General features: G+C 38.3%; 1 protein-coding gene across 8 annotated transcripts in view; it reads right to left on the reverse strand.

The window, feature by feature from the left end:
* Positions 1–19,481, reverse strand: part of TRIM24 (tripartite motif containing 24) — a 168,039-nt gene that overhangs the window by 3,635 nt on the left and 144,923 nt on the right. For all 8 annotated transcript variants that reach the window (XM_085568664.1, XM_085568661.1, XM_085568663.1 and 5 more), the window contains 13 exons: positions 18,722–18,854; positions 17,327–17,443; positions 16,198–16,312; positions 15,439–15,585; positions 12,678–12,795; positions 11,181–11,446; positions 10,385–10,549; positions 8,705–8,884; positions 7,246–7,381; positions 6,127–6,199; positions 4,669–4,837; positions 3,807–4,105; positions 724–856 (listed from right to left, as the gene is read on the reverse strand). In XM_085568664.1, coding sequence (XP_085424790.1) covers positions 724–856; positions 3,807–4,105; positions 4,669–4,837; positions 6,127–6,199; positions 7,246–7,381; positions 8,705–8,884; positions 10,385–10,549; positions 11,181–11,446; positions 12,678–12,795; positions 15,439–15,585; positions 16,198–16,312; positions 17,327–17,443; positions 18,722–18,854 — 2,051 coding nt within the window. The remainder of the gene's footprint in view (positions 1–723; positions 857–3,806; positions 4,106–4,668; positions 4,838–6,126; positions 6,200–7,245; positions 7,382–8,704; positions 8,885–10,384; positions 10,550–11,180; positions 11,447–12,677; positions 12,796–15,438; positions 15,586–16,197; positions 16,313–17,326; positions 17,444–18,721; positions 18,855–19,481) is intronic.

Raw genomic sequence — 19,481 nt, forward strand, 5'->3', positions numbered from 1 at the left:
CACACACACACACAATTGATGGGCAATGTGATCTGTCCCAAGATCACAGAGGAGAACTGCATTGCAGGAAAAACTGTCTTAATTAATTATACTTGCGTAATTAATGCATTCCAAGGGTGGGGGAGTGGTGATGGTTGTGATTGATCTTGGTATACATGGGCCTGCAAAAGGGTACAAAATGCTCCTGGAGACTGGGCCAAATGGCAAAGTGACCTCCCAAGGCTGCAGGGCAGCTTCCAGGTAGATCCCACCCCTGCAGGGAGACACCCGCAGGGTACATCCAGCCCGAGGATGGGAACACTCAGGTTTGGACAGCTGAGTAAAAGGTGGAGATAAAATCCTAATGCAGCTCCATGGGTGCTTTGCTGCTTTGCAACTGTGCTTTCTGCAAACCTGCAGAGTTTCCAGCTGACTCTGTCTATGTTATAGCACTTCAGACCTGCTTAAATTATGCATTGCTTTGGCAATATTTAGATACTGTATCAGAAATAAATCTCATCATAATTGCCCACATAATCAGTGTCATACATCATTAGCCTGGGAGTCTCCTTCTGCTACTCTTCCATAAATGGTTCTACATGTAGAATAAGATGCCAAATGAAATACTAATTTCAGTGTATTTACATAAGTTGCCAGCTGAAAACAAGTAAACACTGACAAAGTTTTTAAGACAGTTAAAAATTGTTTCAGCTTCGAAGTTTTAAATAATAATTTTGTCCTTACCCTACGGTCTGTGGGTGCCAAACCCACGGTGTCTTCCAATTTTCTTTTTTCAGAGCTGTGAGCGGGTTTATCACAGTCATATTCAACTTCTGGCTTGGACAGATCTCGACAGAATGTACAAATCCACTCTCCACTAAAGACAAACAGACACATTGACCTCAGTGAGGGAGCACTCCTTTGCCAGAAGTCTTTCCACATATTTCTGGGTAAATCCCTCGTCTGTGGGGTGGGTTTTCTCTGCATCTCTGTTGTTTTCTTGGTGGTGGTACAAAAGACTGCTGGCAAAAACACTTTACTACAACTTTGTTTCCTTTTAGTGGCACTGGTGTCATTAATGGTGTCCTAGCAGAAAGACAGACAGATGGACTCTACCTTTGTCAATACTGAATTTTTTCACTTGAATTCACAGGATTTAAGGATAGCACTATGAAGAGCCCTGCACAACCATAACCACAGAGAGACTGAAGGAGTCATATAGACTGAACAGAAGGAAAAGTGTTAGTCTTATATGGTAAGAACTACATGCCCTCTAAAAGTTTGATCTACAGCACATTACCAATCTATATAGATTACCATAGACAGGATTCTTTGTAAAACTGAAAATATTTCACTCCCTAAAATGTTCAGATAGTCATGATTTTACCAGTTTGCTTACGACAATACTGGGGATTTAAAGGTCAGCGTGAGATAATTAGTTCTGCAAGCTATGTCTGCTGATTGTTGAACATAATTTATGACTTTGAGAGTTTTGAAAATAACTAGGAAGAGTCTATTTTTTACTATAAGAGAGGAACTGCACACTTGCAGGTGACCACCAGAGGGCTGAATCGTCACACAAGAAAGACTCCAGCAATAAGCAGTTCTGAGACCAACTGCACGTCTGTACCCAGAGGTATGTTTTGATAAAGTCATCATAAATGGGAAGTGATTTCTGAAGCACCCTATATTTCATTTCAGTAGTAAGGCAGAGGAATTCACAGATTTAAAAGAAAATCTTACTGTTTTCTATTCAGACTGATCCAAAGATTTTCACTATCTGCCAGTTTTGGCATGCAGTGGTGAATGATGAGCATTTTGCTTCAAGAAGTTTTACTTTCTGCTGTCTTAACTTCACAGAGTGATTTATGACAGTGTCACCTCTGCCTGGACTAGCCTTACAGAAATGTGACAGATACACAGGCTATGACCTAAAGATCTTGTGATACAAGATAACAAGGAACAAACTAGAGGACTGATGCATTAAAACATCCAAGAAGCAGGAAGAATGTGACAGGTTGGAATGAAGGAAAAAATGCAAAAAAATGCTTTATAAATCTACACGGGAACATTGTTTTAAACTGAAAGAGGGTCAATTCAGACTGGATACAACAAACAAGTTTTTCACAATGAGGACTGTGAAAAACACAGGCTCCCCAGAGAGGTGGTGGATGCCTTGTTCCTGGAAACATTGAAGGCCACCTTGGATGGGGCTTTGAGCAACCTGATCTAGTTGAAGATGTTCCTGAACATTGCAGGGGGGATCAAATTAGACGGTCCTTAAAATTCCTTTCCAACCCAAAACACCCTGTGACTCTATGAACCTATGAAATTGCTCTATCCACCTGAAACAGGAACAAAAAGCAACCATGAAAGGAGCAGACTGACACTGCTGACACACTAACAAATTATTTTGTGTGTTTGAAGGAACTAATGCTAAGAGACTAAAGTTTGTTTGTCAAACTTAGGGAGGAAAAAAAAAAAAAAGCAATCAACCCCACAAAGATGAGAACCAAAACCTGATATATCAGAAGTCAGGAGGAAACTTCACCTGACTGGGCGCTGGAGCCCAGGAACACAAAGCACCTTTACAGACCTGAACACCTGCCACCAAAGTGGTTTTTGGCTCTCTTGGCCTCAGACATCATCATCGCAATTTCCACTGAATGATCCAGTAAATATGAAACATTTTAAAGACTTGCTATTGAATATTTAATTTTAATAGAAACAAAATCTTGTAAAGCATAGTTATCTACCTACTTCAAGATTACTTTTTGTTTCCTTTCCAGAAAGACTATTTCTTAATTTAAATGCTTATTGTAACCTTACTGGTTTTCCTTATGGCATAAAGCTGTAACATAACATTGTTTTAATAAAAAACCCTGGAAATTGAAGTTTAAAAAGTAAGAGAGATATTTTTATGTGCCGTTTCAAGTGGCACATAAAAATGACATTTTATGTGACATTTAAAAGAAAGATATACTTCCAGAAGTATGCCTGTTCAGAGTAGCACAGAGATGATCAACGTGCTAATCTAAGTTGCTATCCAAATGTTTTACACCAGTAAACTATGCTGATATTTAATCAGAAAAGCTAATACTTATAAAAGCATTAACCAATGAGCATGTTATGACCAATGTTTTTATCCTCTAATAACAACAAGCTTATTGCATGGCATTTCCAAGCTGGGGCATTGACAAATGCCCTTTATTTTAATCAAAGACACTAATTCCAGAAAAAACTCCAGTAATGCTTATAACAATAATCTACTTAGGACTTGACTTTAAAAGTCAAGAAACTGAGCAATGGTTTTGTAACAGCCAATCAAGAAAGCCTGATGCTTGTTTCAACACTGACTGTTATAAAATATGTCAGTTGCTACACATCCCATGCCTGGAATGTAGCCATGTTTATCACTGAAGTATGGTATTCAATACTATAGTAATTCAGATTTTTCCTGTAGACATGTCTTAATTTTTTTTTTTTAAGTCATTATTATTAAGAAATTTAACTATTTTCAGTCACTCCTAAAACATTTTATGACACATTACTAATTCTGTGCCCTAGTTTTAATAAGATGCCCTAAATGTGATCTTGCTTAATTGTCAAATAAGGTAAGAGTTTTACTAGGTTTTGTAGAAAAATATACAATTAAGCTCAAGTTTCATGAAAATTCAGATTTTATCCAACTAGTAAAACTCCTGGATACAAGACTTTAAACAAGCCACTGCTCTTCCTCTTAGACTGGAACTTCTTACCCTGGGTTTCACAATACAAGTCTAATGTCTTTTAGTGCAATTTTAGATGGAATTGAAATAGTCAATTACCTTGGAAAGCTCATCAGCGTAGGGACATGACAAGAAAGATGGAATACTTTGGGACACTTCTCACAGCAAAGGAGCTTCCCTCCGTTTTGACATACAGCACACCAATCTTCATTGGGATCATCCTCTTTTCTGCCCTCGGCAGTGTGGGAGGATCCCATCCATCCTGTTTTCCCTGGGAATGTGCTCTCCTGCAGTGCCCCTGGCTGGTCATCTGTGCTGTCTGGTGCATCTGTTCTTAGCATAGCTTCCTCAGAAGTGGAATTGTGACTGGTATCCAGCAGCAAGGAAGTAAGTATGGACTGCAGGAAGAAACAAAGGAAGTCAGATTACAGTATTTATGTGAATTTACATGACCCTAAAAACGTGCAAACTGACCTGAATAACAGATTTACATCCCAGCAGCCATTCAACTTGCAACATGCATGCAGAAATTACTAACACTCTATAAAACAGGCAAATGAACACAAGAAATTAGCTATGAAAGACTATTTACTGCTCCACCAATAAAAAATCTATCTCTGATGGCCCAAAAATCTAGTACCTTGTTTATGGATATTCCTGCATTATGACTAGAAACACTTAATAGCAGCACCTCAAAATTTCATCTCTGCAAGTTATTCCTGGACTTCCCAGGTTTTTGAATGGATAAAAGCAGTCTGATCACACCATTTAATTTAGTTGGCAGTAGGGCTAGTTTGATTTTGAATTTCACCTCTTCCTTTTACAGCTTTTTAGCTTTCCCCTGAACCAGTTCCCAACAGAATACAAGTAAATTATTCTAGTCCCCATAAATACAAAATACCCTCTGAAAAGGGTATCTTTCTCTGAAGAGAAAGAAGATCTTTCTAGCTGTAAATATTACATTCCGAGGCCGGGATTCCTCCTCCGTCTCTTCCTTCACGACAACAATTGGGAAATCAAAGTTCTCGTTTGATGCACTTGTCTCCTGTTTAATTCTGATCGGCTCCAACATAACAACAGGGACTTTGTGTGTAGAGTCAGCTCCTGGTGGCCTGCTGGAGGAGCCAGAACTGTAAATGACAGGAAAGAGGCAGGGGAAAAAAGGAAATTTGGAATCAGAACTGGACACCTTTTGTACACTGATGCTTTGCAAGACCTCAGGATGTTCATCTACTTTGTTTCTTTGAATCCTGAGTAGTATTCCCTTTATGGAATGCAACATCCAAGCTTATTTCCTTTGATGTATACTGAAAAAGCATTACCAAATGGCAAAATCTTAAGGGTGCAGCTCCAAAACTAAAGAATTACTCATGGTCTGACCCATTACTGAAAAATTTGCAAATAATCTCAGTTTCTTTCAAATCATACACAAAAAAAGCACCTCCACTGAATGTTGTAAAGTACACAAAGGAATAAGGCAGATAATGTAAATATGTGTATTATCTTGGAAAACTTTCTGAGAGCCTCACAACTCCACCAAAATTTGGACCCTACTTTTAGAAATATATCTCTCTCTCTTCATGTATTTAGTCCTAACAGGATGAGAATGGACAATCAGACTTGAAAATGCCTGCTTATCTTTTTAAATAAAAATGAAGAATTTAAATCTAACAAAATTAATTCAAGCAGCAGCATATCAAATCACATTTTTAAATGCAAGTAAAGACTCTTCAAACAACCATTTAAAGTGTTAATTTAAACTGTTTATAAGAATCCTTCACACCATGTAAATGGAATAGAGCAAAAGGTATTCCAGAATAAAAAGCACCTGCAAGTAGGATGAATGTCATCCGATTTTATTCTGCATGAAAAATTAATCTCATGTCAGATATATGCTCTAATTTATTGCAATGCATTAATGGATCTGCACTCTTTAAACAACACTGTGTAAATATATTTGTTCATTAATATTCTATCAGTAAGGGATACAAACATTTGTGTAGACTTTCAGTAGATATCTAGTGATCACTTAACTGTATTGCAGCAGAAAATGCTTAATAAACTTCTTTGTAGCATCAGTTCCTTAAATCTGAAGTAATTTATAGTTCCATAAGGGCTTTCAATATGCAGCTTTTTCCTTTAGCCAATTTTTCTGAACTTAAAACCTAATTTATAAATGGTATTCTTTTAATAACACCAACCTAGCCATCATTTACAGAGTCTTTAGATGTTCCATTACTACATTACAAATGAAATTACTGCTTTTAGAATGCAAAGAGTGCTTAACAACCATCAGGCCTGACCTGTTAACAGGGAAGGTGAGACAAACCGACATCTTTATGCATTAAAGAGAGAAGAGACTGAGGCATGTTCTGTGGAGGTGGAAGTTACGTTTTCTTCTCTCTCACTCTTTCCTTACCTCTCTCTGCTCCCAACACTGGAGGCACTGGGTGAACGAATTGGAGGGTGTACGTTTGTTACACTGATTCCTCCTAGGAGAGAAGGATCAGATCAGAACAGAACACAGGCCTGTGGCAAGTCTGAGATACAACTCAGAGAAGTACAGGAGTTTTGGGGAAAATTTCTCCTGCAGTGCGAAATACATTTTCATGAAAGGGTGAGAGGCATGAGCTAACAGAGGGAAAGAGGACTAAGCCTGTGACACGCAAGCAGGCTGATGGGTGAGCACCTTGCCTGGCTGACCTCTCAACCTGGTCACTGCAGGCAGTTTTGTCTTATTAAATTCAAGCAGATCTCTCAGGAGAACTGCCGGGAAACTCAGAACTGGCGAGCAGGAAGAAGTCTGGGGGACAGATGAGAGAGACCAAAGGTCTGGGACCCAGAGAGACGAAAGCCTAGTGAAGAAGATTGCTGAGCAGCAGCCCTGAGGGGCCTGAGTGGGGTCAGTGCTGCCTGGGAGTGCACTGCCCGCTGTCCCTGCTATCCTGCAGGAATATGGGACTGCCGCATGGCACGAGTGCTCCCTGGGAATTCCCACCCACACAGCCTTCCCAGAGCTCAGGTCAGAAAATAGGAGTGAGGAACAGCTGCCACCAGCATAGTGAGCCACCAGCACGGTGACAGGAATCTCCTGGATACTCCAGGTCCCATCACAGTAACTTCTCTGGTCATCCTGTGTCAGTGCTGCACTCAGTGGTGCCACCCAAGGCACCATTTCTAGTCTGCTGTCAAACACTCTCTCACTTTATCAAATACTTGTCTCTTACCCCAGCTGCTAGGTTTTAGTCTGGTGTACACCTGAGAGTGTCACTTTCCTATGGATTTCTATCTAATTTGCTAAAATCTACCCTTTCTTTTCCCTCCCTGTTTTTAAGATCTGGATGCTTGACTTTTGATCACAATGCTAAAATATTATTTCAATTCTACCTCCTACTCAGGCTTCTACAACTTTGCGTTCACTTTCTTATTTCTCATGTTTAATACAAAACAGAGTTAATTCTGATGTCAATGTTAACACTGCCACATTTGATATTTCAATTGCACCACTTAAACAGAAAATTGCACCACATTCAATTACCTGAGAGGCCTGGTGATGGTACTGAGGAATTTGGTGACTGCACAGTCCTGTTTGAAGGGGGTTTTGGCTGATTCTGCTCTGCAGTGCCATCCTTCCTTACAGCATTATCCAGTGTGATGTTTCCTGAACAATCAATCTAAAAGGTGGGGAAGCAAAGGGAAGCAGTTAGTGTTGAGAAGGGAAAAATCCCCTCCAAAACAACAAAACCCAAAAGCCTCTGCCATGCTGTTATTTTGAAAGTGAAAATGAATTTCACCAAAGTTTACCCATCCAAAAGTGAGATGGTTACTTTAAAACATATATTCTTGCTTTCCCTAAAAAGAAAATGAAATAGCCAAATCAAGACCAGGCTCCATTTTAAGAACAGATAATTCTGTAAGTACCAATTTTTCACCACAGGCTACAGAGAAGGCTTAAATCAAACACTGGCTTAAATCAAGCTTTCACACATTGAAGTAAGTTTATCTCCACACCTTCTTTAGACTTGCTCACATTAAATGCTCTCAAAAAGACAATATGCTATACACAAACTGCCCCTTAATCCATGGGTGTTGAACAGGACTGGAAGGAGCTCAAAGGACAGTCAATCCCATCTGTCCCGCATACCGTCCGGACAGGAGCCATGCATACTGACTCAAAATGGAAACAGCAAATCAACACTTGTTCTTTCCACCATGGCTCAGGCCAGATAACAGAACTGTATTCCAGGGGCTCCCAATGCAGCATTCTAACTTTCCATAAAAATGTCACATTCTGGTTTGATAAGGAAGACTGACTTTTGGAAATGTTTGGTTTCTTCCAATATGTTAGGCAGTTATGAGGGGAAAAAAAAAATCACCTACAACTCAGTAACTCCAACATGGACCTCTGGCAAACATGTACCATTCAGAAGATGGTATAAAAGAGAAACTTAGAAGGTTAAGAAATTATGATCTTACTATGCTCTTTCTATCACCAGCTCACAGGCATGTTAGAGAATATATGAAGAAAAGAAGTACCCAAAGGAAAAGATGTAAGGAATATATCCAGTATGCTGACCAATAACACCTACCGAAGATAGTTCTTTCAATAAGTTAAAAATCAATTTAAAAAATGTTAAAAATCTACCAGAAATGCCATCAGCAAACCACTGCTATCTATAGACACTGGTAAACGAAAGCTAAGCTAACACACTTTTGTAAAGATCATTATGAGGGCTGCAGAAAAATATGCAGCATATAAATAAACATGTCCAATTAAAATTATAACTTGTAATCCTACTTTTCTTAGTTGTCCTAACAGCTGTCCCCCAGAACGGTTCTGAGTATTTCCAGCAACGTGCAGCCAACTCTGCATTGCTTATTTCCTAGAATTGTCTCATTCTGACAAACAGAATTTCAGTCTAAAAGGTTTCTATTTCTCACAAAGGTTAAGACTTCAAAATAGAATCTGTAAAAGATTGCCTCTGTGTTACACTCACATCAGGGAGAGATGGCAGATAGTAGGAGCTACCCACTGGGGAACTCAAATCTATCACAGGGGGACCGTAATTCTTCCCATCACAGCCAGCAGCACTGGTGACTGTGGGGCTGGATGGAGTCGATGTTGTGCTGCTTGCAGTTGAAGCGGTGGATGAAGCTTGTCCACTACTGATCTGCCACTAAAAAGAAGAGACAAAACCCCACAATTTAGCATTTTTTTTCTTTGCAACAGGTCACATCTACTGAATATACCGATAAAAGCAGCAGCTTGGTTCAGAAAGCTGAATTCAAACACAAAATTTCCTGATTTACTCTGAAGTTATCTCATTTGAAGAAACAGTCTCACAAGACAACGGAAGATGACAAGTAGTTGAAAACTATGAATAGAAGAAATTAATTCAAATTCTTAAATTCAAAGCTATACCTCAGTGTTAAGTATATATTAATATTTCATGCTTCATTGACAGTGCTGTGGAAGAAAAGTAACAGTTTTTGCTAAATAAAAGCATTATAGGTAATAGGCTGAATGCACAACTGCACCAGTGTTTTACCAAATAAACCTGCATGCCTTGAAGTCTTTGATGTTCCCTTAACAACACAAAATCATTAAGAATTTGAAATGCTGACTGGATCTCCATCCCCATATACATTTAACACCATGATATGAAGTGCACAGTCAAATTTCAAGACCAAATTTCTTTCTCATTTAGATGTATGCAGTTTTCAATGACTTTAATGGAATTTCCTGGCAACTGCAGGCAAAATCTGACTCTGCTCAATTCCTTTTTAGTCAGTCATTCTATTTACTGGCCTCTAGTTTCAGAAAGACATTACTGAATAATGAGATATCTTGAAAGAAAGGCTTGTAAACAGGCCAGTCTTCAGAGGCACAGAACAGAAGTGACTTATTTTTTATTCTCACAAGTTTTCTTAGACATTGTTCAGCTTTCTTCCATTTAGCTGAATTAGTTCTCTGACATCATAAGCATTGCAAACATAACTGGTATTACACCACTTTTTGGGTCACAGATTTGATTCTTTCTTGCTTACCTGCACCCAGCAACTCAGGTGGTAATAATACGCTTTTTAGTAAAGATGAGCCTTCCTACACACCAAGAACACACACAAGGTGTTTGCTTCTGCCCCAGTTCAGCTTCTGATCAGCTGGGCATTGATCAGTCTCATGCAGCACAGGTCCCACAAATGTGGACTCTTTTCTCCTCTCACCTCTAAGAGTTCAGATTTGCCATACTCTGTGGAACCATGGCAGCTCCAGATTTTTAGTCAAGGTTCTACCTGGTTCCTGGTGAAGTCACTACTATCAAGATAAACAGGAATTTTCTGATTTGTCTACTCACTGTCTGCAGTGTGCAGACCATGGCCATGCTAAGTTTTGCATAAATGACCAGAAACCACAGCAACAGCAAGTAAGAGAATGAAACACCTGCACAGCACACACAGTGGCTCACCTCCCTAATGCTTCAGCTGCTTAGAACTGTCAAAATGAAAGCAACTTGACAGTTATCTCATTTAAAAAACTAAGGGCATATTGTCATAGAAAAATAATGTAATCTCTGTTTTAATTGAAAAGTACTCTATAAGTATAGTATAAAAGATGATATAAGGCACATTTGATGTTTAATTTCTAAATGGAGAGTGAAAAGGGAAAGACACTCTACCTGTTTTATAGCTTGCTGTGCCAAGAATGCCATTTGCAATGGGTTGGGCTTCACTGCTGGCCTTGGTAGGTTCTGATTTTGGGGATATCTCATCTGTTGTGCAGGAAGAGCTGAACCATTGGGCTTGGGATTATGATTCTGAAAATGAATCAAGCGTGGAGGTGCCTGCATAAAAAAAATAAAAACAGTTCTACAAGTTAGCTGAAATCTGTTCTATATTCCATGCATGTTTTACTAAATGGTTCTTTAAAACTTCTGAAACTCCTCATAAATTATATGCAAATAAATAGTACCACACCATTTATCTGAATGATGAAAAGCATTGAATTTCAATGTCAAAACCTAGTAGACAGTTTTGAATTACTTTATTATATGAAGAGACATAACAAGAGCCAGTGAGAGTGTTTCCAACTTTGAAAGATATGTGAGAGAATCATTGGGTGTTACACAAAATAGACACAGGAAAAAAATTAATTACATTAACTTTCTGATCACTTGACAAAAACACAAAAAGGTTGCTAAGCACTGTATATGGCTGGATACAAGAAGACTTTATTTTTTCAAAGAATAAATAGAGGCTGGGTGCTACCATGCATTTTGCAAGGCAAGTTTAAATGCCCACTCACTTCTAAGTAAAGAAAATACCCTCTAAACCATCTACATAGCTACGTGCTGAAGGTGAAGATATCTGAATTTCTGGATCTAGGTTTAAGTGCTTTCCTTTTTTTCCTATCTTACTTTACTTTCTCCTTCAGTGCCATGGAAAGAACAAATTCTGCTAACAGTCCTGACTTACCTGATGAGAAGCAGGAGGTTGTTGCATGGCTCCTGGCATTCTTGGGCTTGGAAGAACTACTGGTCCTGCTCTGCGCTGAGCTTGCTGCCTCTGAGCCAGGACCTGCTGGTGCATGTGCTGGAGGCGGAGCTGAGCTAAACTGATCTGTGTGGGGAACTTGGAGAGCTGGTTGGGAGGTAAGCTGCCTGCTGGCTGTAAGTTTGCTTCCATCACAGGGCTCTTGGGCATATGTGGAGAAGTTTCCTTATCTTCAATTACCAAAGAACCTTTGAACCAAAATAAATAAAATCAATACTGAAGTATGGCAGTTAGCAGAAATGTCATCACACTGTCAGTGCCATGCGGTCTGATTAGAACTCAAAAACCATTTCTGAAGTAACTTGTTTATTCAGACTTTATTTTTTCTTCACTGGTTCTTGTATCTAGCTTATCTACAGAAACTGAACAAGCCTGATCATAAACAAAATGGCCTGAAGGCTATGATTTCTGAAACTAGATAAATAAACATGATTTGGTTTTATCTATCACATAAACTGTTACAGGAACCCTAGTGCTGGATTATACAAGTGCCATTTCTATTGTAGCACTTTTCAGATTGTAAGGAACCATATTTCAGAAGTTCATTAAATAAACATACACAAGAAAAAGAGCCCACCAAACACAGCAAAAGGTCAGCTCATGACAAACATCTCAGCTGAGCAGCAGTTCAGAGTTATCACCACACAACCTGGCAGCTGGTTTCTGGAAACATGTTTCACTTTCTACTCCTGTTTCTAAGAAAATTATTTATAAAGAAGGAACTGGGAGAATTTCCTTGCTACCATCCAATGTCCTCATGTCTGGGAAAAGGAGTTTGTGTGCCTTAAAGAACTGCCATAACACTTTCTTCCTCTGACATAGTAGAGAATCACACATTTGCACCTCTGTACACTGAGAGAGCACTTTCTGATGAAAGGCAGAAAATATCCCACAGATATCTCACAAAGTCTTCTGCACCCACTCAGATAACAGTGGAGAGAGAAAGGAAATACAACTACAGTCAAAATCCTGAAAGACCCCTAAAGCCTTTAAGTCCTCATGCTAAGCTGTTGTGTTCTCAGGGTGCTTATCATCATTGGCTGAAAGCTGTCCCATGGGAAAGGACCTGGGAGTGCTGGTTGACAGCAGGAACCCTTTCTTTGGATGTGAGATAGGGTTAAAAACTGTGTTCCTTGTTTCAGAAGCCAGAAGTTAGAAGTATTGACCAGAAAACTGAAAGCTGCTATTTTCACCATCACATATACCTTTCAAACACGCTAAGTTTGTTAATACTTTATCATAGTATTCATAAATAATACTTTTCTCCATGCAATGCACTTTGAATGTTTTTCATGGTTAGGGAAATACATTTAACAGAGTAAATGAAGAAATGAATAGGGCAGAGGCTATCATCACAAAAAGAAAGCTGCTTTCAAAATAGGATCAAGACACCAAAGCACCAATAAAAATCTATCATACCTAGATTGAAAATATTCTGAGCCCAGAAGCTAGGATCACAGTGGAACTGGATGGTGTTGTTAGTCACTGGGGAAGGATCACACCTGGCTCGGAGGAGATACCGTAGTCGATATGTAATCTAGAACAAGAACAAAAACAAGGTTGTTTTTTTTTTTTTCCCTCTGGGGCCAGAGCCATGTATCTGAACAGCACAAAAAATCCAAAAATACACCCCCTCACACTCCCCCACATACCAAACAAAGCAACCAATCAAAAAACCCACTAACAAAAACACCCCTGAACAAGCCCCTAGAGAACTGAGGTTAAAGACAGAGAAACTTGTTCAAGCTACAAATAAAGAGGTATTTTAACATCCTTCCCTTATTCCTAAAATAGTTTTAAAAAGAAGTTAACTACAGCCTAAACAAAAAGAACAATTCTTCCCTGTAGAAATATATATCCCTCTAAAAACTTGGCCATTATATTCAATGACTCTAGCTACTTGCAAATGAAGTTCAGATTTACATAACCGCTGATTTTTTTTTCTCCCACGAATCTATTTTAGCCCATTTATTTTTCTTTCAAAGTATGCCATTCGTTTGGCAACAAGTATGATCACAGGGAATTTTCTTTTGTACTTAATTTAAGTTTCCTTCAGACAGCCAAAGAACAGATTTTTATAAACAGTCTTTGAAAAATCAGATTCACAGATGTTTTCAGATCTTTCCAAATGCCTTGGTTCCAAAGAACTGGACTGTGATTACACAAGAGAATATTCTACCAAATGCTCACAATTTATCTAGTTCCTAGAAAGAAAATGTTGTCTCGCAGTTGTTTCACTAGAAATGTCAGGAACTGATATACCAAAATAAAACAGGCACTAAGTTTAGAACCACACACAGCAGATTCTGAAAAAAAAAAAAAAAAACCAAAACAACTTGGAGCGTTCAACCCTTGTTTTTCTTGAGTGATAGATTATTTCCTGGAAAAGAGATATACTTGGCAAAATCATCTTAACTGTTTAAAATTATACATGTTTTTTTCTTACAATTTTAGGCAGGTCAGTTCAAGACCATACTCAAAAAACCATTTAACAAGACTCAAGATTTTTAAATTACCATGGAAAAATTTTAAGGGCATTATTATTATTTTGGATCGAGATTTCCTTAGGATTTTTGTGTACGCTACCAGAATCAAGTAGATGACCCTACAGAAATTCTAGGCTTTTATCCTGTTACCATCACTGGTCACACACAGTATCTGTCAGAGTTTGCTCTACTATTTTCCTACTGTTGTGCACACATATGTGTTGGATAAACTCCTGACTGCTCACCTTGTTAGTAACAGTGAAAAGTGCAGCCTGAGAGCACAGCCCCCGAGCTCCAATGCTGCCCTTAAGTCTGATGGGCATTCCTTCCTCTCTCCTGGGTGTGCTGGAGCAGAAGTTTCACAGCTCATCTACACAAAACGCCTCGGAAATAGATTTTTCCAAATGCCCACAGATGGGTTATCTACTCAACTCCCAGGCAGCACCAACTTTCTAAAGCTCAATCTGTTCTTTTGAAAAATACTTTTCATTTGCTGAGGCCTTCTGGGCTAAATGCTCCTATCTTTCAGCTGCCTAATGTTTATATGATTAACATGCCTGAAACACAACTTGTTTTCTTACTCATGTAGCACAGTCTTGATGGCAACACTAAGCAATTATAAACAAAATGACTCAGTTTGATGTCCTTTTTCTCTATTCAATTAAAAAAATACGACTGGCTGAGGCAGTATAAGGCAGATCAAATGAATGTAACTACTTGAAGTTGATAAAAACAAGTAATATTCCACTATAGCCTGCAGTATCAATAATGGGTATCCAAAAAAACCAACCAACCAACCAAAACCACCCCCCCCCCCCCCAAAAAAATCCCCCCCACACCACCAAAAACCAACAGCAAATCCAAACCCAAACAAACAAACCCTGGTAGTTTCTCAACTAACCAATGAAAAAATAAAGAAAAAAACTTTGTGAAGCTGTTTATAGGAACTGGGGGGAAAAAGCATCTAGCATCTTTCCTCACATTGCCCCAGACTTCTGCTAGCATGCAAATACAGTCTAGTCACCTTTGGAAAAATCAAGGTAAGCTTTTGGGCTGTTTTTTTTTTTTTTCCTTTCAAATTTTCTAGGATTTCTGTCCATCAGGAGCATTCAGCTTAGTGAGACAACATGCATTCAGATCTTAAGGCTCATTACAGCAATGAAATATTTAGCTTTGTAATTGTTTGTATGGACAAACAAAAACCTTAGTTTAATTTTTATCAATTTTTAAAGTCTTTCAGTGGGAGATGAACCTGACAGAACAAAGACATACAATAGTATTTACATTAAAATGCTAGACACCAGACACTGAGATATACAAATACTGTTTTTCATGAACTCAGGTGCTGTAGCAAATATTGTAAAGAAGCACAGTCATGATGTAGGACACACACCATTTTTTCCCAGTGTTTCGTGGCTTCATGGTTTTCAGCCGAAAGAAAAGGAGTTGTTTCTACTTCTGCAGATATAAATAGTTCTATGGCATTGTAACAGGAGAGAACCATGACCAGAAAGCTAAATTAATAGAAACATTCTGTATTTATGTTTAAGAGAAAACCATGGAAACTATATATAAATATTCCAATTAGTAGAAAATCATTAAACATTCTAATACCCTAGTACTCCAGACAAGCATGTGCATGCATATCTAACTTAACTCTAGGAGAATGGAGAGATCTGTCTTCCTAACCTTACCAAACGTTTACTGTACAACAGTGCTGTGCTGCTCCCACTGGAAACTGCCCATTTGGAAAAATTCATGACGTGTTCCAGCTGTTTAGAGAGACCTGCCACTTCCTGTTGTTGCTGTAGAAGTTTAATCCTATGCTCTTTTGCCAGAGTCTGCAAGTAGAAAAGCAGTTAAAGTCAAAACGGTCAATTTATAGTTAAAAGGCATTAACTTCCTACTTGTAATTCATAATGATCAAGTGGTTTCACTTAGCTCCTCTAAAAGGGACTCCTGCCTCCTGATGCAGCTATCAAACAGAAAAGTCAGTACACATTTCCTGAAGAAACACCTTCTGTGCTAAGGACACATTTTTACATATATTTATATCTATATATGTGTGTGCCTCTCTACACACACAAAACACTCTCTTTTAAAACACAATTGAAGATAATATTTTCCCAGGTACCCATTCTAGACAATTCTCAATGATTTGCTACTGGATTACTGAATTTATGAAAAAATCTGATACAAAACTTTTCATGCATGATGTGTGGAATTATGAATTGTAAAAGCATGGAGAAAGAAACTGGCCACCCCTCAAAAACCAAATTTTCCTCCACCAAAAACCCCACTTGCTCAAGCAGCTTGTATAGGATAACTCTCCACTTTGGAATCATGACAGGACACGCACAGGGGACTTATGCTAGAAATTTACTGTAATGTGAAAAAAACTATGTAAAAAAAAATTAAGATTGAAATTTTTCTTATTATAGAAATGAAATTACCTCCAACTGATGAAGCAGAGCTTTCCCCTTTTTATTTATTTCTACCATCAGTGTAAATATGGCAACTTTAATATCCTGTTCCACCTGCTTTTGATTCTGATTCACTTCAAGAATTCTGTAAGTAAATAGTATAGAAAATAATGTTCGTTAGTTCATAAACCCATCCTCTAAACAGTATTTAAAAAAAAAATCTGTTGCTTAGACTACAATACTTCTTGGTCATATGCACCAATTAATACATGTATCATCTGATACTTATAGCCAGGAAAATTACTGGGAGAAATAGAGGAAGTAAGAGTAACCTGAGAGAAAATTAATTAACTGGTGGCAAACTCTAATGCCATAACTCTGACATCTGTCACTGATAAAAATTAAATGCTCACTGTAATTGAAATTGTTGATTTTCAGAGTTGTGGCACTTTTCTGGAATGATCCATGCTGATCAAAACTGCTTAAGTTTAATTTCCATCTAAGGTAGAATGGCACTGATTTAGCTGTTTCAACAATAGTGCACAAGCTCGTAACAGCAAAGCTTAATGTTTTATTGGGGAAACTCTACTAAAGAGATGAAGGAAGAGTTCAAATCATCCTTGGCATCCCCAACTGTGCTGAATCTCCCTGGGTACTGCTGTCCCTGAACTCTGCTGAAGGAGCAGCCACAAAGGCTTGCTGCAGATTGCATTTTACACATTTATTTTTCTCCTAGGTTTGTAGTACCCAGTGAATAGAGCCCCAAGCATAAAAGTACTATGTAAATCTTCAAATATGTGTCACAAACATCAGGAAAACATGAGTCATAACCTTGCACTTTCTAAGAGGGATCTACACTAAGAAAATTAATCTGCTGATGGTGGGAGAGCACTTAAGACTGTCTTCTACAGTCTTTATTGCATAAGTTGTTTTGCTTCACACAAGCCACTGCTGCCCATTAAGTCCACAGGCTGAGCAGAAGAATTACCAAACACAGCCAAGCATACAGAAAACAGGCACTACCGTGAACTTTAGAATTCCTCTTTCTGGAAGCATAAAAGGAGGGAGATACCAAATACACTAATTTAAACATTTCAAGAAACTATAGTATATGTAAAGTTGCCTTCTGCCCGTTTTAACCTCATAATCTAATACAAACCTGTTATGGATCTGTTTCCCTGTATATTTTATGTACTTAGTCTTCTCCATCAGTTTGGTGATTAGTGTCTCAATGATAAATTTCTGGTTCTGAAAAGCTTCTTCTATAAACTGGTACCTGTAGTAAAAAGCAGTGAGGATTTACACATGTAAAATGTGTTATATACTTGCTAAAAAGCAGAGTGACTTACAAAATAATACTTCTTTAATTGAAGAAAGGGGCTGCTCAAATCCAAAATTTAACTCTCACATGGAAACATATGTCAGCAAATGCTTATATATTTCATTTATAGCATATTTAATTTTATAGTCTATTTCCTGTCACACTGGGGTAAGAATTTACGGTTTTCATAAATACAAAATAGCCTGATTTTAGCAAAAGATAAATTAATGCTTTGAGGTAGTCATCACTTTGAATGTGAAAATTCAGGTAAGCTATTACTTAATGTAGGACAAGGATGCAGAAATAGAAGAGATTGCTGAGTTACTAGAAGTTGGCAACATTTTAAATCAAAGAACCAAAATCTTTAGCAATCTGAGGAAAAAAAGAGGTAGCACATTATTAAAGGAACATAAATCCTGAGAAAAGGAGAATAAAAGAGGAAGACTGAAACTCTGCAAGAGCAATGCTTGGCCTATTTCAAGGAGCAACAGTGGCCAACACTTCTCCACTACTGATGTTCACCTAGTCAGGCAAGCAAGCTCTTTGGGTGTTGCATCAGGTGTAGCAAGTATATTAATATTTAACCAGAGTGCATATGTCCCAAAACATGACTATATGTGTAAACCAGCAAGATTTTTGCCTTGCACGCAGAAGTTGTATGTAATTTTGCTTTTCAGCTTCAGTGACCAGTAACAGATGACCAAAAGAATAGCAACATGAAGATTTGAGAGTTATAGTGTTGTCAAAGTTACAGCATTAGCCAAACTGTAGGTTAACTTTTCTTCTGAAAGGGCTCATCATAGAAAAAAGAATTCCCATTTTCTCCATTCCAAAACAGTTTGGTAATGTTCTTATATAATCTTGTTGAAGGACAAATGGAGAAATTACACATAAGTGTACAGTTGCATAACACAGCCCCTGTGTTTTCTAAGGACTCTCTGAAGAGCTGCATAGCAACAAATTCTGACCAAATAGCTTGACTGTAAAAAAAGTCTTGTGCTTAAGCCACCAGGTTAACAACTGGAAGAATTGGGTTTTATTCTAAATGTAACACACTCTCATCAGTCACATTCTTTGGGATACAATCTTTGGTTTTTCGTGAGTTTCATTTCTGAGCAGCAAATTTTATTCCACCTGACTGTGTTCCATACAGCTAGAACCAGATAGTCTGAATCTACTTCAGGCTGCCCTCCTGTAGGTGAGATGGATAAAATATACACTGTGCTTTGATACCTGTGCTCTTTGTGCTCTAGTAGCTGACAGTCTCGGCAGGTCAGCTTGTCACAGGTCTCACAGTACAGCTTCAGCTGCTCCTTTTTGTGATAAGGGCAGAACACTGGTCGCTGACTGGTCACACCAACTGCCTCTGTTGAATAAAGGAAGATGTTAGTACAGTCAACTGAACTTGTTCAAGATTTGCATTCTCCTGTTTTTCCTTAGATGTACAAGTGTGTATCAGGTCACTCACCAAGACTGTAACAGCCATAAGATCAAACTGCAATGTCTTGCTCTTCTTGCTCAAGCATGGAGCTAGCACCCTCTCTAATGGAAAATGTCTAGAACCTATTTTAACATCATCTCTTCTAGCCTCACAAAACTATTTACAAAAGGAGTAGCCAGTACTGCTGCAGCTGCAAAAGACATTGCACAAACAACAAGCTCCTTTCTTAAATGGAGATGAGGAGGTGGTTGACTCAATTCTGTCTTCTTTCTCAGCTGACTTGGTGGAAAGGGGTTTGAAGATATCAAGACATGGACATTCAAAGTGTAGAACATACAGAATATAATAACCAGGAGATATGAACTTCCCTTCAGAACCCCATTCTAAATGTGTGAGAAGTCTCACTTCAGTTTCTAGTGTGCAAATATCAAAAGGTGTGGGAAACACCACCAGATCATAGAAATGGAATTTGTTTCTTTAAACAATTTAACTGACAAAGCCTGATTTCCTGGAAGTTAGGTTGGACACTGAGTTCATAAGGATTATACAGCC

Source organism: Lonchura striata, chromosome 1A (genome assembly GCF_050655825.1).
Source record: "Lonchura striata isolate lonStrDom1 chromosome 1A, ASM5065582v1, whole genome shotgun sequence".
Lineage (NCBI taxonomy): Eukaryota > Metazoa > Chordata > Aves > Passeriformes > Estrildidae > Lonchura > Lonchura striata.